The sequence below is a fragment of the Trachypithecus francoisi genome, unplaced genomic scaffold (assembly GCF_009764315.1).
Source record: "Trachypithecus francoisi isolate TF-2019V2 unplaced genomic scaffold, Tfra_2.0 Contig00371, whole genome shotgun sequence".
Taxonomy (NCBI): domain Eukaryota; kingdom Metazoa; phylum Chordata; class Mammalia; order Primates; family Cercopithecidae; genus Trachypithecus; species Trachypithecus francoisi.
This window is the reverse complement of record NW_022680598.1, coordinates 39,459-64,865: the sequence shown is the minus strand read 5'-3', so window position 1 is coordinate 64,865 and position 25,407 is coordinate 39,459. Positions and strand designations below refer to the sequence as shown.

The 25,407-nt window shown below is 37.0% G+C and overlaps 1 protein-coding gene across 3 annotated transcripts in view; it reads right to left on the bottom strand.

The window, feature by feature from the left end:
* LOC117083513 (H(+)/Cl(-) exchange transporter 3) overlaps window positions 1-25,407 on the bottom strand; it is a 60,060-nt gene that overhangs the window by 11,235 nt on the left and 23,418 nt on the right. For all 3 annotated transcript variants that reach the window (XM_033211267.1, XM_033211283.1, XM_033211277.1), the window contains exons 3-10: window positions 23,227-23,326; window positions 21,746-21,933; window positions 20,327-20,449; window positions 18,681-18,887; window positions 15,325-15,405; window positions 12,912-13,457; window positions 7,523-7,709; window positions 4,657-5,055 (exon numbers count right to left, since the gene is read on the bottom strand). In XM_033211267.1, the coding sequence (XP_033067158.1) occupies window positions 4,657-5,055; window positions 7,523-7,709; window positions 12,912-13,457; window positions 15,325-15,405; window positions 18,681-18,887; window positions 20,327-20,449; window positions 21,746-21,933; window positions 23,227-23,326 (1,831 nt within the window). The remainder of the gene's footprint in view (window positions 1-4,656; window positions 5,056-7,522; window positions 7,710-12,911; window positions 13,458-15,324; window positions 15,406-18,680; window positions 18,888-20,326; window positions 20,450-21,745; window positions 21,934-23,226; window positions 23,327-25,407) is intronic.

Here is a 25,407-nt window from a genome sequence, read left to right as displayed (position 1 = left end):
CCACTGCACTCCAGCCTGGGTGACAAAGCGAGACTCTGTCTCAAAAAGAAAAATTATTATTTTGAACACGAATTTTACTACAAAACTATTTAAGCCATAATAAGCATCAGTCCTAAATTGAGAAGCAGATATTACTGCAAACAATGCACTGCTTTTTACTCCTTTTGAACACTACAGCCTTCTTAACTATGTTCTAACACATTTGAGTAGGAAGGCACTAAGTAAAGCCCCAGCAACTAGTACTTACTCGACCACCTTAAAAGCATGATCAGGCCGGGCGCAGGAGCTCACGCCTGTAATCCCAGCACTTTGGGAGGCCAAGGCGGGCACATCAACGGAGGTCAGGAGTTCAAGACCAGCCTGGCCAACGTGGTGAAACCCTGTCTCTACTAAAAATACAAAATTAGCCAGCATGGTGGTGCATGCCTGTAATCCCAGCTGAGGTAGGAGAATCGCTTGAATCTGGGAGGTGGAGGTTGCAGCGAGCCGAGGCCACGCCATTGCACTCCAGTCCGGGCAACAAGAGTGAAACTCTGTTTCAAAAACAAAAAGATCATGGCATAGAAAAGAAGTCCATTAGCAACTGACATAAATGATTTTTGAAAAATACCCATTAAGTTGCTTTAAGCTCATAACAATCCGACTAACAACTGAATGCTGTCTGACAACTGAATAGTGGAATGTAAAACTACTAGAAGTATCATTAATGGATTCACAAAATAAGATGTAAAGTGTGACATCAATAGTATAAAATGTGGATGGGGGAGTAAAACTCTATAATTTTTGTATGCAACTTTAGTTAAGTTGTCACAAGAAATATACAGTCAAATTCAGAATGCTCTAAAACTACAATGGGGTTTGTAAATCATTTCTAACTCTAGTATAAATGCTGAAAGACAAAAGAATTAAAATAACTACAGCAGGCCAGGTACCGTGGCACGTGTCTGTAATCCCAGCTGCTCCAGAGGTTGAGGAGAGGGGATTGCTGAAGCCCAGGAGTTCGAGTCTACCCTAGGCAACACAGAAGACCTCATCTCTAAAAAACTAATAACTATAGCTAAAATAATTCATTAATAGATATACAAAATAAAAAGACGTGAAGTGTGATATTAAATAGAATAACATTCTGAATTAAAACTAACCCCAATTATCAATCTTAAACACCAACAAAATAACAAACATTATATCATCAATGAAATTATACTGATTTAAACATTTAATAACAAAATACATAATTTTAGAAATTTTTAAAAAATTATTTAATGGAAAGTTTCTCCATATACAAAGTACCAGAAGTGAACATTCAATCTCTTTGACTTAAATTTGTCATTTAAAAAATAACACTTTTCGCCAGGTGTGGTGGCTCACACTTGTAATCCCAGTACTTCAGGAGGCTGAGGCAGGTGGATCATTTGAACCCAGGAGCTTGAGACCAGCCTGGGACATGGCAAAACCTTGTCTATACAAGAAATACAAAATTAGCCAGTCACGGTGGTGTGTGGCTGTAGTCCTAGCTAATCAGCAGAGTGAAGTGATCACCTGATGCTGGGGAAGTCGAGGCTGAAGTGAGCCAAGATCGTGCCACTGCATTCCGGCCTGAGAAACAGGGTGAGATGCTGTCTCAAAAAAATAAATTACTTTTAATCTTTCATTTCATTTGGAAATCGTTAAGGAGAGGGATTTTAGATACTCTCCACACACACAAAAAAATCTGAGTTAATTAGCCTGATTTAATCATTCCACAATATATACATGACATAAACATATAATTTTTATCAATTAAAAATAAATAAAATGTAAAAAACAAGTATTACTTTTACATAAATACAGTTTTTTCATTTGTTTTTAGAGACAGGGTCTCACTCTGGACTCTAGGGTCCCAGGGATCCTCCTGCATCAACGTTCCCGGTAGCTAGGACTACAGGTGGCACCACCACACTCAGCCAATTTTTTTTTTGGTGGAGACCGAGGTCTTGCTATGTTACCCAAGCTGGGCTTGATCTCCTAGTGCCAAACAAACCTCCCACCCTGGCCTCCCATTTAAAAATATTTTGATGCTATTCATTCAAGGGCCTTTGAAATAAAGAACATTACAATTTTCATTTTCTTCATTTTTAAAAGAATATTTTTGGTGCTGTTCATTCAAGGGTCTCTGAAACAGAGAACAACATTAGTTTTTATTTTCTGATATAATTCAGGCTTTTTTTTTTTTTTTTTTTTTTTTGAGACAGGGTCTTGCTGTGTCACCCAGGCTGGAGTGCAGTGGTGCGATCTTGGCTCACTGCAACCTCCGCCTCCCAGGTTCAAGTGATTCTCCTGCCTCAGCCTCCCAAGTAGCTGGAATTACAGGCATGCACCACCACACCCATGTATTTTTTTGGATTTTAGTAGTAGAGGTAGGATTTCACCACGTTGGTCAGGCTGGTCTCAGACTCCTGGCCTCAAGTGATCCACCGGCTTCAGCTTGCCAAAGTGCCGTTATCACAGGCATGAGCCAACACACATGGCCTCAGACATTTGTTTTAAAAGTCTCAGCATTCCTGTTGTAATGGCCCTAAGTAATCTGAGACATCTCATTTGGATTTAATACTTTACAACATTCTGCTTTAGTATGAAACAGGGGAATCGATCTAGTTTAGCATATTTCAACCATCTTATTTTATGAGACAGCATGGAAATTTTTTTGTCCTTCAATAAAGTATTTATCATTATATAATTATATTCTATAACTATATATAATACATACATTTTAAATTTATATAGAGACCTGTACACTAGGTTTTCTATATATAACCTAAATATAATGTAATTATGTTAATACTTATATAATTATATAATTATATATAATTATACAAAATATTTACATACATAATTTTCACATATAGATATGTACTTTAATATAGATATAGAGGATATATATATCTCTCCCATATAAAAATTACATATATAAACATACGTAATTTTAAATTTATATACATATATAAAACATAGTATACAGGCATGTTTTTCCCAGTTAAAAATTAAACTGGGAAAAATTACAGTTAAAAATTAAAACTTTACAAAAACATACATGAGTAAAACATTTAAGGTTTGCTTAAAAAGTCATGTGACTAACATTTCTGATGACATGGCTTGACACCTCACCTACAGAAAGTACCCTCATTCCCTTAAACCAACATTATCTCCTATCTCAATATTCTCTCTCTCAAGACAGTGACGAAACTTTAAAAACTACATCCACACAATCAGTGGGATAATGAATAGTTCTTAATTTCCACACTTTAAAAACCTGCCTGGCCTTTTCCCCCTAAATTTCTATGTAAATACCAAAATTCTGACCTCCTTTTCTTTTCTTTGACTGGCTACTAGTAAAAACTAGAGAATGGGAATCTTAAACAATGAAATTATTTTCTGACTAGATCTAGCCACGGTAATGGCTAAAAAACTAAAATGCTTGAATGGAGCCAAGCATGACAAAATACTTTGTCATCAGCTCTGGCAACTACTATTATTAGCTAAGTAAAATTTAGAATGATGGGATTGCTAGGCCTTGAAAAATCCTTCCAAAGCTGTAGCCTGTTCCCAAACTGAACAAGCTGTTCTCTATAGGACCTTTTTTCTTTTCCTTTCTTTTCTCTCTCTCTGCCTAATGGTTCTTAAAAATTAAAGACTTTCCAGTTTGATTTGAGAAACACTCCCCCATATACACTGTCTGGTTGTGTGCCATTCAAATGGCACAAAAATTATTTTTAAATCCTTTTGCAATGGCCACAGGGGTAAGCTGGAAGGGAGATGATATGCTCACAGGAATGACCTTTCAGACAGACCAAAGGCTTGACACTTTCATTCAGGGTCCGGTACTAAAAACTGGGGAGTAACAAAGCAATGGCTTGATGTACCTATCCTCAGTCACTTTTTAGCGGTTGGAGGAAGAGATATAAGATTGCACCAAAAAAAAATTAAGTCTTAATGGCCTCCTCATCAATACTGCAAGACTATAAGGTAAAGAAAAAAACAAATTTTAGAGAAACACAACTGTAGAAAGTTTATCTCCAAGAAATATACTATGGCTAATACCTTTAACCAGTACTTTCAGGAAAGTCTGCATAAAACACAACAGGACTGATACATTATACTTTTTCAACCTGGCATTTGGTCAGAAATAAAAATCTCAGTGATAGTCACTTTAAATTATTTATTATAAATTAATATTATAATCCTAACTCCGAAGACTGATAAAGCAAAACACTGTTAATCTAATATAAAAGAGACTGATAAAGATGAGATTTTCAATAACTTGTATTCCAATAAGCCAACTTTATTAAATACAAGAATGTATTTGACTGAATGCATTTAGCCAAGGTCTTACATGGTATTTTGAATAACCAAAATCAACTATCAAGGCTTATCAGAGTGGGAAAAGAATCTGACTCCAATTTCTGGTACAATGCCAGATCAAAAGATAAAACTGTATTTAGCGGAAAACCATCCACTGAAGCATACCTTCCTTTCCTAAAGAACAGAAGATTTTAAGGGACATAAAATAACATCCCTTGCCCCCACAAATCCAACCCATTAAATGTTACTGCTTATTGCTTTCCTTTCGTCCAGAAATCCATCTCATATATACATATATATATATTTTTGAAAGGGTACCTATTGCAATTGTCAGGTCTCTTCTGAGGGCAAATCCCACTAATCTCTGAGATTCTTTCGACATGATGACCGGAAATCCATTGTAGCTGGTTTCATTAATCATGTTTTCTATATCATCCACTGTCATATTGTCCTGTGTCAGGACAGCTAAGGGAGGATCGTTCCTTCGAGGTCTCATGACGTCAGCAGCCAGGGTGGTATGAGTGAATTCTTCTTTTGCATCCAAGAAAGGGTACCCGTTTAATCGGATGTGCGCTTCATAAATGCCTTCCCTGCCAAAGGCATCTCCAACCCATTTACTAGTCATGACTGCAGCCATAAGGGGAACAATATATTCCAAGCCTCCAGTAAGCTCAAAAACAATAACCACCAGGGAGACAGTCATTCTTGTCACACCACCTGAAAAAAGTAAGCACCCACTGGTCAGGAAGGACAGGATCCTCATCATTACCTTTTATTAGAATTTTTGCACTAGGCAGTTAAAACCAAATGGCAAATATAACTCAGTCACGGAAAAGCATATCATCTAAAACTGCTACTCCTCTTTTAGGACAATAATCACTACTTTTAATAAAATCTAGAGAAACACCAATTTTCTTTGTTTATAACAGAGAAGACTATTAAAATAACATTTAAAAAACCTGTTTATTTCACATTTTAAAAAATCAAAGCTTATCAACTAAAACAATTTTGCCATTTTGGTTTACTGCTGTAACAAAGACATAATTTAAGCCTTATACAAGCTTATTATTCTAATTATTAAGGAATTTGGTAAAGGACATCATGGTTTTCTTTGCTACAATCTACAAATTAAACTCATATATGGGTAGAATGTTAATATAATAAATTTCTCCTCTAAATTTTTTTTCAAAAAGAGTAAAATACTTTGATGCCTTTGATTTACATTAACGATGCAAGTAATATCCACCCACAGAAAACTATCTGGGCCAGGCGCAGTGGCTCATGCCTGTAATCTCAGCACTTTGGGAGGCCAAGGCAGGAAGATCACTTAAGTCCAGGAGTTTGAGATCAGCCTGGGCAATACAGTGAGACCCTGTCTTTACAAAAATAAAAACTAAAAAAAGTAGCCAGGCATGCTGGTGTATATTTGTAGTCCCAGCTACTTGGACGCTGAGGTGGGAGGCTCGTTTGGGCCAGGGGCTTGAGGCCGCAGTGAGCTGTGATCACACTACTTATGGGATTCTCACTGTTATCAACTCAGTCCAAGCCCTCATGACTTTATTCCTTTTTTACTTTGTATTTTTTAAGATTTGGGGTCTCACTCAGTTGCCCAGGTTGGTCTCAAACTCCTGGGCTCCCATGATCCTCCCACCTCAGCCTCTCCAGTAGCTGGCATTACACACATGTGTCATCATGCCTGGCTATTCCTTAATTATAATACCATTTTCTCTGACCTCCTTGACTCCAGGCCCCATTACCACATGTCCTAATCAGTTGACAAAGACTTGTTTTTCAAACTAGGCACTTATTTCACCAGGCGCTATACATGCATTTTATCTCATGTAATCCTCAAAACAATCCTAGCAGATCACCAGCTGTTATTCCTTTTTATATACAGAAAATTAAAACTTCAAGAAGGAACTTTCTCAAAGTCATCAAAGTAAAAATGACAAAGCTAGGACTGCCACAAATCTGAGCAACTTCAAATGTAAAATCATCCTGACATTAATCAGGTTTCTTGTCTTTTCATAATCTGTTCCTTCTCACCAATCCAACTTCATTTCCCAAAAGTACCCAAAATGTATTCTCTACTTAGAGTCAATTTCTTCAAAGCCTTATGAATACAAAATTTATTCCCATCCTAGTTCGTCTTCACATGATAATCTTCAACAGTCACCTTTTCCTTAAATTCTGCTAATCTTTCAAATAAAGCTCATGCCTACTCTTCCTGAAGTACTTCAGCTCTTTCTTCCCCTATATTCCTACCATACTTGGACTCTTTTAACCTTGTATATATTTGTTAATATTCCTCACTATGTGTTCATCTTGTCTCCTCAACTTGATTAGAGTTGAGATTGGGTTCATGTTCTTTTTGTATTACTCACTGTATCTAGCATAATGCTAAAACAAAGTGGACACTTAATAATTACTTGCTAATTCGGTGAAAATGATTCTGTCCTTCCCTTTAAATTGATAATACATTTTAAAAGATCAATAATCACATAATTTTTATTCACTAAACAAAACTGGTCAAAATGGCAACTATTATTTAATATTATAACCAAAGTTTAGCTGACATTTTAAATATGAAAAGCAATAACCATTTTTTTCCTGCCCCAACAGACATTGAATAGACTCAAGTATTTAATGTAAGTGTTTTGCTTTTCTTCTCATTAAAATAAACAGCTACCTTTTCTCATTTTATAATGTACAGCTTAGATGATGGAGCATGGGTAAACACATCTGTTACTAAGGCTAACAGTAAATCATTTCAGAACCAAAGTCAAGCTACTCTGAAACTTTGTTGCAATGCTAATCTTAGGTATCAAGCTATAGTTGCTACAGGTAAGCCAAGATCCTTAACAATGAAAGAATCAAAGACTTCTTTGGTCAGGATTCAAATTAAGCTTATGTTGTACTTAGATGGCTTCTGCCATAAAGTATTAAGTTATATTACAATGTTAATTCCATTAAATTCTTGTATTAACAAATGTTGTAAGACAGAAAACCGGTACTGTATAATACCCTAATAGTACTACTGTTTCTTATCTGTTAAAACATTTCCGCCCTGCACCCTCCTTTACTCAACTAATCTGCCCACCCATTAAGCAAGAATGTGTCCCACTTTCTCTTGGCTCTCTCAAACTAGCAAACATCCACACACAGGCAGACACAGCCATATTACCTAAGCATGCAGCAGCACCAACCATGGCATAAAGGCCAGGTGTAATGCAATCGGCCCCAACCTCACACCACTCCTTAAAGATAAACCAGTCATGGTGATAGTAGGCAAGCTGCTCCACCGCAATCCCCACAATCCTTCCTGCGATCGCTCCAATGGCCATGCTAGGGATGAACAAGCCTGATGGAACCTATAACAAGAACAGAACTCTTAATGGGGCAGAGATCCTCGACATACATGCTTGAAACTTATACTCCATGCATTTGTTTCTAACATTTTTGATTCTATTCACATTAATATAGCAAAATCCTAGTACAAATAAAACTATAGCAAAATCTTGTACCTTAACAATCCCATGAATTCAGTTACAAAATAAACCACATTCTTTAGGCCAAAGAGAAAACAACTCAAGGGTTATTTCCTTTAGCTCAAGGGTGCCCTAAGGTCAGTCCCTAACAAAATTTTCATTAGTCCATGGTGAAATGAAAAAAAAAAAAAGGACAATATTCTGGATACAATATTGGGTGACAGGTGCAATAAAATCTCAAAATTCACCATTATAGAATTCATCCGTGTAACCAAAGACCACTTGTAACCCCAAAGCTATTGAAATTAAAAAATATGTATTTTTAAATGGACAATATGAAGTATTTTTCATAAATCTCAACTGATTTTTAAGCACTGTCTTTTACTTCAAGATTATGTGATTATGTCCTCCTACATATTTACAAATGATGTAAATGGTAGATGCTATTCATCTTCAGTGGTACAATGCTAAGTGGACAGACTTACCAGAGTTGCCCAATATTTTGACTGATACAGACATACCTCGTTTTATTATTACACTTTGTGTTATTATGCTTCACACATATTGTGGTTTTTACAAATTGGAGGTTTCTGACATCCCTGCATTAAGCTAGTCCATCAGCATGTGCTCGCTTTCTGTCTCTGTATCACATTTTGCTAATTCTCTCAATACTTTGAAATTTTTCACTATTATTATATGTTACAGTGCTCTGTGATTAATGATCTTTGATGTTATTGTTACAACTGTTTTACTGCACCATGAACCATGCCCATAGAAGAAAGTGAATTTAATAAGTGTTGTATGTGGTCTGACTGTAACTGGCTGTTCCCCTGTCTCTCTCTCCCTCTCCTCAGGCTGCCCTATTCCCTGAGACCCAGTGATACTGAAATCAGCCCAACTAAGAACCCTACAATGGTCTCTAAGTGTTCCACTGAAAGCAGAAGTCATGTCTCTCGGCTGGGCGTGGTGGCTCAAGCCTGTAATTCCAGCACTTTGGAGGCTGAGGTGGGAAGATCACTTGACGCCAGGAGTTCCTGACCAGCCTGGCCAACATGGGAAAACCCCATCTCTACTAAAAATACAAAACTTAGCCAGACCTCGTAGTGCACACCTGTAGTCCCAGCTACTCGTGAGGCTAAGGCAGGAGGATCGCTTGAACTTAGGAGGTAGAGGTTGCAGTGAGCGCGCCACTGCATTCCAGCCTGAGCAACAGAGCAAGACTCTGTCTCAAAAAAAAAGTCACATCTCTCACTTTATATCAACAGCTAAAAATGGCTAGGTATTGTGGCTCACGCCTATAATCTCCATCCTTTGGGAGGCCAAGACAGAAGGTTCACTTGAGGTCAGGAATTAGAGACTAGCCTGGGCAACACAGTAAGACCCATCTCTACAAAAAAAACCAAAAAACAAAAAATAGGCTGGTGTGGTGGTACATGCCTGTAGTCCCAGCCACTGACGAGGCTGAGTCAGCAGGATCACTTGAGCCCAGGACTTCAAGGCTACAGTGAGCAATGACTGTGCCACTGCACTCCAGCCTGGGTGACAAAATGAGATCCTGTCTCAAACAAATAAGAAAGCTAAAAATAATTAAGCTTAGTGAAGAAGGCATGTTGAAAGCCGAGGGGGGGGCCAAAATCTCAGCCTCTAGCTGCAGTCAGCCAAGTCATGAATTGAAAAGAAAAGTTCTTGAATCAAATTACAAGTGCTACTTCAGTGAACACAAAATGATTTAAAAAAAGTAAAATAGCCTTATTATTGATATGAAGAAAGTCTTGAGACAGAAGATCAAACCAGCCACGATATTCCCTTAAATCAAAACCTAATCCAGAGCAAGGTCCTCACTTTCTTCAAGTCTATCAGGGGTTAAAGAGGTGAGGAAGCTACAGAAGAAAAACTAGGAGCTCGCAGAGGTTGGTTCATGACGTGTAAGGAAAGAAGCTGTCTCTACAACATAAAAGCGTAAGGTGTTGGGAGGCTGAGGTGGGCGGATCACGAGTTCAGGAGATTGAGACCATCCTGGCTAACACGATGAAACCTCGTCTCTACTAAAAATACAAAAAAATTAGCCGGGTGTGGTGGCGGATGCCTGTAGTCCCAGCTACTCAGGAGGCTGAGGCAGGAGAATGGCTTGAACCTGGGAGGCGGAGCTTGCAGTGAGCCGAGATCATGCCACTGCACTCCAGCCTGGGTGACAGAGCGAGACTCCGTCTCAAAAAAATAAAATAGGCCGGGCGCGGTGGCTCAAGCCTGTAATCCCAGCACTTTGGGAGGCCGAGACGGGCGGATCACGAGGTCAGGAGATCGAGACCATCCTGGCTAACACGGTGAAACCCCGTCTCTACTAAAAATACAAAAAACTAGCCGGGCGAGGTGGCGGGCGCCTGTAGTCCCAGCTACTCGGGAGGCTGAGGCAGGAGAATGGCGGGAACCCGGGAGGCGGAGCTTGCAGTGAGCTGAGATCCGGCCACTGCACTCCAGCCCCGGAGACAGAGTGAGACTCCGCCTCAAAAAAAAAAAAAAAGAGCTTTAACAGCTCTTTTAACTTGATTCCCTAAGAAAAAAGGTAAAACTTTAAAGTTTTTCTATTATTATTATTATTATTATTTTCTTTTTTTTTTTTTTTTTTTGAGACGGAGTCTCGCTCTGTCGCCCAGGCTGGAGTGCAGTGGCCGGATCTCAGCTCACTGCAAGCTCCGCCTCCCGGGTTCACGCCATTCTCCTGCCTCAGCCTCCCGAGTAGCTGGGACTACAGGCGCCTGCCACCTCGCCCGGCTAGATTTTTGTATTTTTTTTTTTAGTAGAGACGGGGTTTCACCGTGTTAGCCAGGATGGTCTCGATCTCCTGACCTCGTGATCCGCCCGTCTCGGCCTCCCAAAGTGCTGGGATTACAGGCTTGAGCCACCGCGCCCGGCCATATTATTATTATTTTCTACTTATTATTTTTTGAGACAGTGTCTCACCCTGTCATCTGGGCTGGAGTGCAGTGGCATGAACTTGGCTCACTGCAACCTCCGCCTCCTGGGTTGAAGTGATTCTCCTGCCTCAGCCTCCCAAGTAGCTGGGATTACAGACACCTGCCACCACGCCTGGCTAATTTTTGTATTTTTAGTAGAGACGGGGTTTCACTGCCAGGGTTAGCCAGGATGGTCTCGATCTCCTAACATCGTGATCTGCCCGCCTCGGCCTCCCAAGGTGCTAGGATTACAGGTGCGAGCCACTGCTCCTGGCCAGGCTTTTCTATTATTTAACTCTTGATACTCAGTAGACTACAGACTTAGGACAAGAGAAAAGAGACCTAAAAACTAATACCACTCCAATTTTGTAGAAACAAAGCTGTTATTCCACATTAATTTACATCTGTAAAAGCATATTATCACTAGCAAATACTATTACATGAAGTACAAGGGCAGTAATTTAAAGAACAAGAATAAGCTGATATGTGCTTCCCCATATATAGCACTGATAGTCATATAAGAAATTGTATTTACTGATGGACCATTAATCAACAAATTTTGTTACTTTATAAATCCAAAAGAAGCAATGTGCCAGGGCATAAGGCCCAGCTGCCTTAATTCTTGACGGAAAAAGGCATGTATTTATAGATCTAGTAATTTAACTGAGTCTGCAGTGTCCTTTCAAGCTAACACCCAATACTCGTATGAGGCAGAATAATGGCTCCTCAAATATGTCCATAACTTAATTTCCAGAACCTGTGGTTACATTACGTTGCATGGCAAGGAGGAATTAAGGTTGCAGAAAGAAAGTTTCGAAGCAGTTGACCTTAACAAAGGAGATTATTTTCTGATTTATCTGGGTGGGCCTAAAGTTATCACAAAGGTTTTTCAAATGTGGAAGGGAGATTTAGCAGAGTTTGTGACAGAGTGATGAGACAAGAGAAAGACTTGACCAGCCATTGCTGGCTTTGAAGATGCAAACAGAGGGCCAGGAGCCAAGGAATGCTGACAGCTTCTAATAGCCAGAAAAGGCAAAAAACACACACTCTCCTACAGCCTCCAGAATGCCCTATGAACACCTTAATTTTAGCACAGTGAGATCCATTTCAGACTTTTGATCTGCAGAACTGTAAGATAATAAATTTGTGTGGCTTTTAAGCCATTAAGTTGTGGTAATTTTATTTATTACAGCAGCAATAGGAAACTAATAAAAGTGGTTTTAAAACATGATCATGAATGCTCTGACACTTGTCCCAGTAAGTATATGTCCCTCCTCTGAATGCGGGTGGGTCTCTGTGGCTGCCTCAATGAATAGAATAAAACAAGTCATGTTGCAAGTCTTTGGCTACATTAAAAACAGCCCTCTTAGGAATCCTGAGCTATGATACAAGAAATCTAATTACCTGAGGCCACCACCTTAGAAAAACCACAGAGAGAGAGGAAAAAGAAAGCTAGAGAAAGAGAGAGAGAGAGCGGGAGTGAGCATGAGAGAGAGAGTATGCAAGATTGATCCCAGGAGCCCAGGTGTATGAATCTTTTCAGCCTAGTCATGAATGAAGAAGTCTCTGAACTATACTCAATACTAATTTAATTGTACACTTAAAAATAATTAACAGTATAATTGGATTGCTTGTAACACAAGGGATAAATGCTTGAGATGATGGATACTCCATTTACTCTGAGATTATTATGCACTGCATGCCTCTCTCAAAAGATTTCATGTACCCCAAAACTATATATAGCTACTGTGTACCCACAAAAACAGTTTTTTAAAAAGGAAATGAAAGAAGCTTTGAGATGATGAGACCTCGCCATGTCTAATAACAACTATATGAAAGACCACAAGCAAAAAAGAGGCCCAGTTGAGCCCTTCCCAAGTCGTTGACCCAATATCGAGAACAAAATAAGTAGTTACCTTAGGCTGCTAAGGTTTGGGGGCAATTTGTTAAACAGCAACAAATAACATGGTCAACAACATATGCTAAGGAATTATCTTTTTCATTACTTAAAATTAAACTCAAAAGATAAGTACTTTTTTCAGTCACTTATGAAACAACAACCTCTCTCATTTCACATACAAGTTTTGAACATGCCATGATTACCCGAATATCACCTTACATTAGTACTTACCTTGATGCCAAAAGTGAATACTGTCATTATGATTTTAAATATGAGTGCCAGGCATAACTGCCATATAGCTGAATATACTCCAATGCCTGCTGGACGATCAGGAATGTCATCGACAATTTTACTGGCATTCATATCATTTCTGTAGTCACAAAGAGAAGAGGATTCCAGGGGACCACAGTCTGTAAAAAGCTCTTTGATCAGTTCACTGGTGTTTAGCCTAGTGTATGGATTAGGGAAGGCTATCACAGCAGTAATGGCTGCAACAATAATGACTTCCAGAACGGGATACTTTCCAAATTTGGTGGACTTGCGTCGACGACACCAGGCAATATTTGCCCTAATGAAAAAGGCTCCCCAAAGCCCTCCAAATACCCCTAGGAGAATAAAAGGAAACAGTTCAAAAAGGTACCATGGTGTATGATACTCCACATAAAAAAGGACCAGACGGCTGTTACCAAATGGATTGATGGACCTCAAAACAAATGCAGCCACTAAAGCAGCAAAAAATGATCTCCATAAAGTTTTGAGAGGAAAATAATAGCTAACCTAAAAAAAGAAAAGGAAAAGAAAAATTAATGCTATAATTTTATAAGATGTTTCTGATATATTATAACTTGAATGGTAAATATCCTAGTTCTAAATTTTGCTGTAGTTATAATTTACATGTAATGGATTTTACGGTAATAAGAAAATTGATGTTATTATTATTTTTGGAGATGGTGATCATCATTACAAATTCACAGTATCAACTGGTCATGAATGTCTAATAAATATTTAGAATACCTAGCACTGTTTTATTTTCAAGATGAGTTTCACATTCAATTCAATCATGGTAGTTAAAAATAAATGTACCGGCCGGGCGCGGTGGCTCAAGCCTGTAATCCCAGCACTTTGGGAGGCCGAGACGGGCGGATCACGAGGTCAGGAGATCAAGACCATCCTGGCTAACATGGTGAAACCCCGTCTCTACTAAAAAATACAAAAAACTAGCGGGCGAGGTGGCGGGCGCCTGTAGTCCCAGCTACTCGGGAGGCTGAGGCAGGAGAATGGCGTAAACCCAGGAGGCAGAGCTTGCAGTGAGCTGAGATCCGGCCACTGCACTCCAGCCTGGGCGGCAGAGCGAGACTCCGTCTCCAAAAAAAAAAAAAAAAAAAAAAATAAAAAAATAAAAAAAAAAAAAATAAAAAAATAAAAATAAAAATAAAAATAAATGTACCATCACCAACTCCTGTTAGCTTATAATGAATTTAATTCGCCTCTTCTACATTAAAAAAAGAAAAAAGCATACAAACAACTAAAAGAAAAAAGTAAATTTAAAAACATTCTTGAACTAAAAGAGTTAAATTCATAGAAGTAGAGAGTAGAATAGGGGTTACCAGAGGCTGGGGGTTGGGGAAGTGAACAGGGCAAGGGGAGAGGTTAGTCAATGGGTATGAACTTACAGAGGACGAATAAGTTCTGGTGTTCTATTTAACAGTAAAGTGACTACAGTTAATAATATGTATTATATATTTCAAAATAGCTAAAAGAGAGGATTTTAAATGTTCTCACAACCACAAGGACATAATAAATATCTGAGGGATTTGCTAATCACTCTGATTTGATTATTCCACAATGTATACATGTATAGACACATCAAATTATACCCCATAAACATAAACAATTATTATTTGTCAAAAAAATTTTAAAAAAAATTCCTGGTTACATTTTTATGTGAAAAGAAAACAAAAACAAAATAATCCACTGAAGTGACTAAAATTATTTCCTTAAACATCATTAACTGTATCAGAAATAATCACATGGGAAAAACTTTAAAACACAACATAGGACTTGATTAAAATTTTTCAAACAAAAACTGCTTGGGAAGCTGAGGCAGTAGAATCATTTGAACCCGGGAGGCAGAGGTTGCAGTGAGCCAAGATCATGCTATTGCACTCCAGCCTGGGCAACAAGAGCGAAACTCCATCTCAACAACAACAACAAAACAAAACACACACACACACACACACACACACACACACACACAAACAGCCTGGCCAACATGGGGAAACCCCATCTCTGCTAAAAATACAGAAATTAGCCAATGGAAATAGATTGTTTCACGTGTCCTCTATTAAGTCAAATTCACATCTTCTTACTTTTAAATATGTCAACAAAGTAAAGTTAGATTTTAAATAATTACTAATATTTATACATAAATAAATTAAAACAAAAGTTTCCTCCAGGTATGGAGTATGAATAACATTTACTTTTTATGTAAGAATGAGTGGAAAACGACTTTAGAAAACTAAATTTGAAAACAAAGTCTTTACCTATTACATCACCTATAAAACTGAAATGTGTGAAATATGTGTGAAATATATTTGCAGTGGTAATTATATATAGTTTTAATTGTTGTATTCTTTTCACCTACCTCCTCCAGGCTAAAAAGAACTCCTCCAATTGGTGCACCAAAAGCTACAGAAACCCCTGCAGCTGAGGCAGCTGATAGCACCTAGAAAGAGGATATGGCTTATTTCACAATTTCATAGAAATTCACACATACCAAATAAAAATTCTTCATGTTACTTGAATTTTCCAAATGGATTTTCTGAATTCAATTTTCATGTTCCTTGCTCCCTAAGCAAAGGGCAAGTATTCATTTCTTCTATTAAGATCTGTTTCTTTCTCCTGTGCTTTAATTGAAAGGTCAGTCATGCATTTACTATTCAGTTAAAAAATTTTTTTGCCAGATATACTAATGTGAATAGGGTGTAAAGAAGAGGAAGCAATGAATATAGATAATTTTCAAGATGTATGTTTGTGTAGATAAGAGGGGAGGGCAGTAACTGGGATGTGCGGCTATTTTTAAATAGGATATCATTTCTTCAAATTTTAGAGCTAACTGCTCCACCATAAATACTCTATTCCAAATCCTAGCAAGATACGCAGGGAACTGAAGACCTTGTAAAATTCCCTATATTTTCACTACCCTATGCCCTGTGAAATACTGCTAAAATACTGTCAGTCTAGAGAGCCTCATTCTGAAAGTACACACAATAGCTCCTCAAGTTACAGCCTCACCAACTAACACCTCTACAAAAAATTTAAAGGAAGAGAAAAATCCAAGGACACTCTTCCATGTCCTCTCTCTAGCTCCCCGTCTATCAATTGGTAGTGGTCTGCTTCCCACCAGTATGAAGCCAACTACATCTATAATTTCACTAGGGTTTTATTTGTAATTATTTTTCTGGGCCTGTATTCCTTTTTTTTTTTTTTTTTTTGGAGACAGAGTTTCTCTCTTGTGTCTCAGGCTGGAGTGCAATGGCACAGTCTAGACTCACTGCAACCTCCAACTCCTGGGTTCAACTGATTCTCCTGCCTCAGCCTCCCAAGTAGCTGGGATTACAGGCACCTGCCACCGCGCCCGGCTAATTTTTGTATTTTTAGTAGAGACAGGGTTTCACCATGTTGGCCAGGCTGGTCTCGAACTCCTGACCTTAAGTGATTCACCTGCCTCTACCTCCCAAAGTGCTGGGATTACAGATGTGAGCCACCACGCCTAGCCAAGAGTCTGTATTCCTTTCACTACTTTAATCCAGCAAATATCCAAGGCTACCTAAAGTATTTCTTCAAATGGTCAATTGTTACATTTCCAGAAGAGAAATTATAAATAATCAGAATTAAGCTGTAAATGGTTAAGATCATGAACTCCATAGTCAGGCTGCTGTGTTGAAATCATGGCTCTGCTACTTACTAGCTATATGACTATGGGTAGATAATCTCTATGTGCCTCAGTTTTCTCTTCTCTAAAATGGAAATGTGATAATACTACTTAGCTCTTAAGGATTGAGTAAATATATAGAAAGTGCTCAGAACAGTGCCTGGCATCCAGGAAATACTTTATAAAAGTTTGGTGAATTAAAAATAAATAAATATTTGTTTTAATTAAATTGTTGGCATTAGAATGTAGACTCTGCTTATTTGGGGAGGAAAGGGAGCAAATTTAACCTCCTTTTTTTCCCCCCACTAAAAGGAATGCAACCATATTTCTTTGACTGTCCTGATCCTGCATTACAACCAAACTAACACCTATGTATGTAAAACTCATATACACGTTTTAATCCATTTCATACGTATCTAAGAAGCATTTAATTTAAAAATATCAATGCTCGCTCCTCTTGTCTACACAAAACTATGGGATCTTAATGCTTTCAACTAACTGAATTCTTGCCATTTATATATACACTAAGGTAACAAAATAACAACATCTTAACATTAATCATTACAATACAAACATTAAAATTTAGGTAAACTTGATTTCTAACATCTAATTATATTTTTTGAACTTAGAATAAAAGTCTTACCAAACAAACATAAAGGTACAGCAGAAAGTAAAAGAACTGAATTGAGGAAGCAGGTGCTCTAGCTCCATCTTAGCCACTAACTTGCTACACTACAGGATGGTTTTGAGTTTTATTTTGAACACACACAAATATATACCCACACAGTCGTAAGGGCAGTAAGGTAGTACATAAAACCACAGACTGGAGTCAAAGATAAATGAATTTTAATCCACGTTCCGCCACTAACTAGGTATGTGGTCTTGGGCAAGTTAGTGAGCTGTTTCCAGCCCTAGTTTCCTAATCTATAAATGAGGATAACAGGGCCATATTAATAAATTACTGTGAAATTAAGTTTTAAAATCCAAGTAAAGTATCTGCCACCGTACCAGATACATAGAAAGGAATCAATAATGCTATTTTTGTTGTATAGTAAAGTACTGGAATCACAATTCTTCAGAGATGAAACTATGACGATCTGAAGTATCCCACTTTTGGGATATTTATGGCCAATGTGAGGACAACATTTTAATGTGAACGTTAAAATGTACTAGAATTATTTCAACTGAAGATCAAACAGTTTGATAAAATATTCTACTTTTTTGGTTCTAGTACTTAAAAAAAACCCAACAAGATGAAAAGATTCTGCCAGTATTTAATGAGAGGTTTTTTAAAAATTCGTATCTAAAAAATCCGAAGATCTCTGTACCATCTAGGGCTGTAGATTTAGATTTGGAAAATAGGAAGGGACTGGGCTCCCAAAGTCTAGAGCTAATATAAAAGACTCAGGAAAATACTCAGAGCAATCTAGAAATATCAGAGGAAATACATAATATATACAAGGTATCAAGGTCTTGTAGAAGATCTCAGGCTGGCCTAAAGAAACAGTAAAGGAAATTGCCTTAAACAATCAAATGAAAAGGATTTCCTGCAATCTTTTTAATATGTGAATTTCTGATTTAAACTTCAAGAGCTTCTAAAGGCCCTCAGAACTTCCCCCACGGCACTGGATAGCATTTTTCATATCACACATCACTGACACTGGCACCAGATGCTGGCTCCAGGAGGAAAACACAGCTATTAAGGTTTCCCAACCTCTTAATGTTGAAAGCAAGAGTAAAAAACAAAGCTAAGCTTAGAAAACATTTCAGAAGAGGAAAGATATAAGGTAAAGTGAAAACAGGAAGATCTTCAAGAAATGCAACTGAAACCCAATGGACACCAGCTGTCTATCTATAAAGTTTCTCTAAAATGTAAGACTAACTGAGCAGCACTGGGAATGGATTCCAGAAAGATGTTATATTCAGGAAAAACAAAAGAAGCACACATTAATCTCAACATTTTTTATCTGAATACAGAATTTATTATTTTTACACTAAGAAATTCTTTAAAATAAACACTATACAATATACATTTTTCAGTCAAATTAACTATAAAAGACACTTACCTCCCTTTTTTTAGCTTCATTTGTGCTATACTTTGGAAAGAGGTAGGAAAAGATATTTCCGCAGCAACAGGCAACATGTACCAGGGGACCTTCTTTTCCTAAACTCAAACCTGATGCCACAGCCAGGACTAATGTGATGGTTTTAATCATTAAAGTCCATTTTCCCAGGTAACCTCTGATGATGAATCCACTTAAAATAGTTTTAATCTACAAGGCAAAGATTAAGGCAGCTTAATGTTCTTTAAGAAACATAAGAATATAACAAATCCAAGTTATTTTCTTGTTTTACGCACAAAAACGACCTCGCAAATTTTAGCAGCCTACAGAAACATTTACAGTTAATTTTTTAAAAACTTTACCTATTATGCTACATATGATAAATTGATATTATAATCTAATTCTCTACCCAAGAAAGGAGAGAGGGTAACTCCATCTCAGGAACAAGATCCAAATATCAGGCCATGTTAAAAGGAATATAGACCTTAATTATAAGGATTGTAATTACACAAGCAAAAAAAGAGGCAAATTTGAATATTTCTGTTGTAAAAATAAGCATAATATTTTAAATATATTTTGGACATTATGTTAGAAATAATATGTTTTCTCTAAGTACTATAATTATGTGGAATAGTTTTTTATATATCAAGAAGGATGAATGACAACTGTTATTATACTGCATGATACTGCTTTTTATGAAAGTTACTCTTAATACAACCTTAAAGATCACTACAATTTCATTTTAAAAAGAAATGTATTAGGAAAAAGTTGGTAACTTATTTAACTACAGAAAAATAAGTTCAAAACAAGTTCAATCAATCCTCTGTATAACTCTACTCTATTGTAATGAAAAATAAAACCCAAAAGTTTATATTACTGACCCACTGTGATTAACCACTTTCTCAAAGTATAAAATGGCCAAATTCAAGAATAACTAACATCTAATCAAAAGGTAATTATAAAAAGAGAATGAACGAATCAAAATCAGGGTCATAGCCAGGTGCGGTGGCTCACACCTGTAATTCCAGCACTTTGGGAGGCTGAGGCAGGTGATCACTTGAGGTCAGGAGTTTGAGACCAGCCTGGCCAATATGGTGAAACCCCATCTCTACTAAAAAAAAAAAAAAAATTGAAAAATTAGCTGGCCATGGTGACACGTGCCTGCGATCACAGCTACTCAGGAGGCTAAGACACAAGAATTGCTTGAGCCTGGGATGCAGAGGTAGTGATGAGCTGAGATCGCGCCACTGCACTCCAATCTGGGTGACAGAGCAAGACTCATTCTCCAAAAACAAAAAAATCAGGGTCATAATAGCAAAATAACAACTAATCCATCAAAGACTGTTAGGTCACAAGACAGTTCTTCCAGGCTCCTGATGTTTAACTAAATCTTCTGAAAATTTGCCTAGTCATGTGTTAAATTAGTGGTGAGAGAAAAAAAAATCAACCTCCATAGTAAATGATCAAATGACTATACGGAACAATATTTTTCAAGTTTTTCAATTTTAAAGCTTATATTTAAAAAAAATTTTTTCATACTATGAACAAACTATCCCCTCCCTCCAGAAAAGCCAACTTCTATTATCACTAAGGGCAAAAAGTTAAGCACCATAATAATGTTTAATGACACTAAATATTACTTGGCTTACCTCCGGAATTCCAGAGCCACAGGCATATGGAGCAAATACCTTTACCAGAGAAACTGCAAGAAAGGCAAAACTCAAGGCCCAGAAGATGTACATTATGTAGTTCATGATGTAAGAACCAGGACCCTAAAAAGAAAATAGTTCAAGAGTATGAATTTAATTTACATTGCACCTCTAATGCAAATGCTTGTCACAACAAACTTCAGTAAATGGCCAGGCGTGGTGGCTCATGCCTGTAATCCCAGCACTGGGAGGTTGAGGCGGGTGGATAACCTGAGGTCAGGAGTTCGAGACTAGCTTGGCCAACATGGTGAAACCCCATTGCTACTAAACATACAAAAATTAACCAGGCATGGTGGCGTGCACCTGTAATACCAGCTACCCGGGAGGCTGAGACAGAAGAATCGTTTAACCTTCAGAAGCAGAGGTTGCAGTGAGCTGAGATCATGCCACTGCACTCCAGCCTGGGCAACAGAGTGAGACTCCACCCCCACCACCAAAAAAAAAAAGAACAGAAAAGAAGCTTCAGTAAAATGTGTAAAAGTCTCCTGGTTTATTTCCACAATAATAAAGACTTTATATGAACAAAACATTTAAGTAGAATCCAAAAATTAATGCCTATATATACAAGTAGTCGTGAGCCCATTTAATCTTTTTCCTAATCCCTAAAGTCTTGGGACCAAGACATCTCAGCTATACTCAATCTCTTCCTACAAACCACTTTTTGGAAACAATGGTGAAAACAAATTGTAACAGCACTCAGATTTCATTATGCTGCAACTTTCCAGAAGATCATTAAACTCAATTCAATTAAGCCAGGTGAGAAACAGCATACTACTCATGTTACCACAAATATATACACTTTAGCTCTCAAGTTCAGCTAAAACAAAATTAAAAAAAATATATCCATGTCATCATGTAAAAAATATATATAATATCCTAAGTTCTAAAATGTTCTTTGTAGATCATAGTAAATTAATCATGTAAATGCTATAATGCCACAAATAAAAATCTGTTGTCTTCAATGTATCTCTACGTAAAAGGTTGATTTTACTAAATTATTTGATAATCATACTTTCATAATTCAAACTTCCCAATCTTAGTAATACATTAGTTTTAATAACTTGACTTCTTAGTAACTTTACACAGATCTTACTGCAATAACTATCACTTCTTTTCTACTACAGCTCAAATATATTTGCATCACAATCCAGAGGATTTGCTATACGACTATGTATTAACCAATACAAAAGCTTCTTGAAACAATACTGCACTTAATTATTTCTTGCTGCAATGTGTTGAGGGTGGATCCATTTAATGTGTATGCAATCATCTAATATGTGATTAATTCTATAATTAAATGAACTGGAAACATTTTGCTATATCAATTATTAATTCACCTTGAGACAAAGCAAGACTTACCTCTGCTTGACCTATGATTAATTCTGCCCATGTTTTCCACTGTGGACATTTATCCCTCTCTTCAAATGTTGTTTCATTAGATCCCCAACAGCACTGTTCGTGGTTGTACCACAACGCACTAAGGCAAATGCCTTCCTTTAGGTCAGTCATCCAATCGGCAGCAATGTCTATTAATCCGGCCAACGCCCCTGTAAAAATATGTTGGGGACGGTAAAAAAAAAAAAAAGTCAATTTTTTTGGGAGTCGAGAACAATCTAGTTAGAAGGCAAGTGGAAAGCAGGAGACTCCTAAATAAAGGGTCATTTACGAACTATATATAAATTAAGATCTTCAAATTTTAGTTATAAACATATTTTAAAACTGTAAACAGTTTTTTTTACAATAAAATTGCTATTTTTGTTTGGAATTTTAAAAAGTTACATCATTCAAATTAATTGTGATCGGAAAAACAGTGTTTAAAAGATACTAAAATATCTTCAAAAGACAACTACTTGGCAGGAGGTTCACAAATCTAATTTTCAATCGATAATTAACAGACTTATGAATGATGTCAATCTCATTAAAATTTAACATCCATTAGAAATAATTCCTGAAACTCACAGAAGTAATATTTATATTTCTCTTAAATTACAGAAAACCATACATCAAGATTATTTTACAGGGAGAATATAAAAAATTCACAAATTTATGGTCAAATCTGGGTCCTTCTTATATAAAAAGATCAGTGGGTTACATACACAGAGGCCATAAAATTATTATGTATGCCAATGAGAATTATCAGTACTTTATTCTCTACAAAAATTTTTAATTTTTGTGGTCTTCTGAACATAATCTGTCATCATGGAAGCTGAAAGTGATTATAACAGTGCTTAATATTTGTTTTCAGGTCCTTAACAGCTCTTTCTTAAAATCTCACACATTGAAACTTTGTGGCCATGCTGCATAGCATGATGAAGGGGATAGGTCTTGAGCTAGAAGGCTTTAATTCAAATCCTGGTTTAGCCATTTACTAAGCTGTATGACCTCAGTCAGACTAAGTTACTTTTCTTCTGCTTCAGTCTCCTCATCTGTAAAATGGTGATAATGACAGCACTGGCACTATAGGATTGCGGTGAGGTTTAAATACATATAAAGTTTTTAGGACAGTGTACAACACATAGGAAACAATAAATATTAGCTATTTATTATGATGTTAACATCAAAAGATACTTTATTGATCATCTGATCCAAAACACTTATTTTACAGATATAGAAACTGAGTCTAGAAAGATCAACCAAGCTGGATAAACACGTCAAGTGACAGAGCCAAGACTAAACGTGGAAGCCTCTTGCCTCTTAGTCTTATATTTAAGATTTTTTGAAGAAGAGAAACAAATGCTTTTTAAAATCCAATGGTACCTGAGAAAAAATTGAGGGAAGGAGGGAAGAACAATTTATACTTCTGTTAACTAAAAAAGGATTTCTAGAAAAATTTTCTTTACCTGATGCCAATCCTGTTAGTGTTACTACTAGCCATCCTGACCACGCATCATACAAACTTTTTGTCATTTCCCATGCTGATTCTTTCTTTTTGCTGTTGATCTGAAATTAGAAATGTTTATGCTTCATTTTTCCAACTATGAATAGAAGCCACAATTCTAGAATCTAGCAATTTTTCTCATTTACCATACATAGAACAGTAAATTCTGAACTAGTCTCTGGCAAAATCACTACATTACAGACAGTTGTTATACCTGTAAACCAGACTACATGTCTTTACCCAAGATCTGCTTTTACTTTTTATTAAAAAAGTTTTTTTCTTTTAATAAACGAGGCAGGGCCTCGTTATGTTGGCTAGGATGGTCTCGAACTTCTGAGCTCAAATGATCCACCTGCCTCCGGCTCCCAAAGTGCTGGGATTACAGGTGTGAGCCACCGTGCCCAGCCAAGATCTGCATTTTAATAAGAACCTTGAGATTTGAGTACAAAGGGTCCACAAGCTATATAAAATCTGATCTAGATTGTTTTAAATTGAATCAAATTTGAACTTCAGTTGGTACACATAACTATCTTTTACATATGTCTTCTATAAGACAATATGGTTTGAATTATCAGTCATTCTCTGGTCCTAGCAGTTAAGTAGATTATAATGTTCTTCAAAAGACAGGATCTGTGTATAATAATACCATGTCCATAAATACAATGTATTATAGAATAATCATGTGGACAAACGGACTCCCCAAAACTTATAGGCTTTTTAATATGCAGGTTTGGAGAGCTCCGATCCCACTGGTAGAATCCGGAGGCTCTTTCTTTACTGTGTAAGCCAAAAGTGTCCTCTACTGAATATAGTGTAGGAAGTTAGGAGATTAACAAGAGTAATAGATTTGATCCAGATCTCACTACACTAAAACACAAGAAGGTAAGTCTCACCTCTCTTACTAAGAATGTACTTCTAAACCTAAATTCCTTACTAGTCAACACCTCTCTTCTGTTCTACTAGGATTGTTGCTTTAAAAAGCCGTATCTTCGGATGGGCACAGTGGCTCACGCTTGTAATCCCAACACTTTGGGAGGCCGAGGCGGGTGGATCACGAGGTCAGGAGTTCGAGACCAGTCTGGCCAACACAGCGAAACCCCCATCTCTACTAAAAATACAAAACTTAGCTGGGTGTGGTGGTGGGTGTCTGTAATCCCAGCTACTTGGGAAGCTGAGGCAAGAGAATCACTTGAACCGGGAGGTGGAGGTGGCAGTGAGCTGAGATCATGCCATTGCACTCCAGCCTGGGCAATAGAGCTAGACTCCACCTCAAAAAAAAAGCCATATTTTCAGCCCAGGACTTCAGTGCTCAACTGTTCTGAAGGAGGGCTACAGCTGGAATTCAATGACCCAGTCTATTTCAAGCATCGGGTCTGTTTGAAGTCACAATGCCCCACTAAAATGACACAGTAAGTTCTAAGTTGAACAAGGCAATTTTATCCCTTCTACCCTATAAGCAACTAAACACAGATATTAACCATTCTTTAGAATTAGAAGTAGGTTATTTCTTTCAAAAATAATCACTAAACTCCATGTTGCTTTTCCTCAATAAAAATAAATAATGTGTAAGAAAACATGATAACATTAAGCCGTTTTCAGACTGAGTCACTGCTGTTTTCTTTATATAACTGCTTGCACAGCACCACAGTCAGTCACTTAAATAGTTGCTTGATGGAGTGTACCAAGTAAAAAAGATATATGTACAGAGAATTCAATCATCACCATTCCTAAAATCTGAAAATCATTTAAATATTCATCAATACAGCATCAGATAAATAAATTGCAGTATACCTATGTAATGAAAAATTCTGCAGCAATTTAAAAAGGATGAGATACATGTAGTATTATGCAGGAAAAAAGCAAGATGGCTAAAAGTATGCTAAAAGACAGGAATATAAATATTCATGCTTATATTTTTAAAAATCAGAAGATAAACCATAAAGGTATAAATGCAAATTATTATAAGGGGAAGAAGACAATGGGTTGGATGGGACAGAGAAAGAAACTAGACTTCTTTGAACATACCTGCTTTGTACATTTAACTTTGAACCATGGAAATACTTCATATATGTATAATAAAACAAAACTAAATCTAAAAAGCAAACCTTAAAAATTGAAATAAAGTTAAATGAATCGAAGGTGC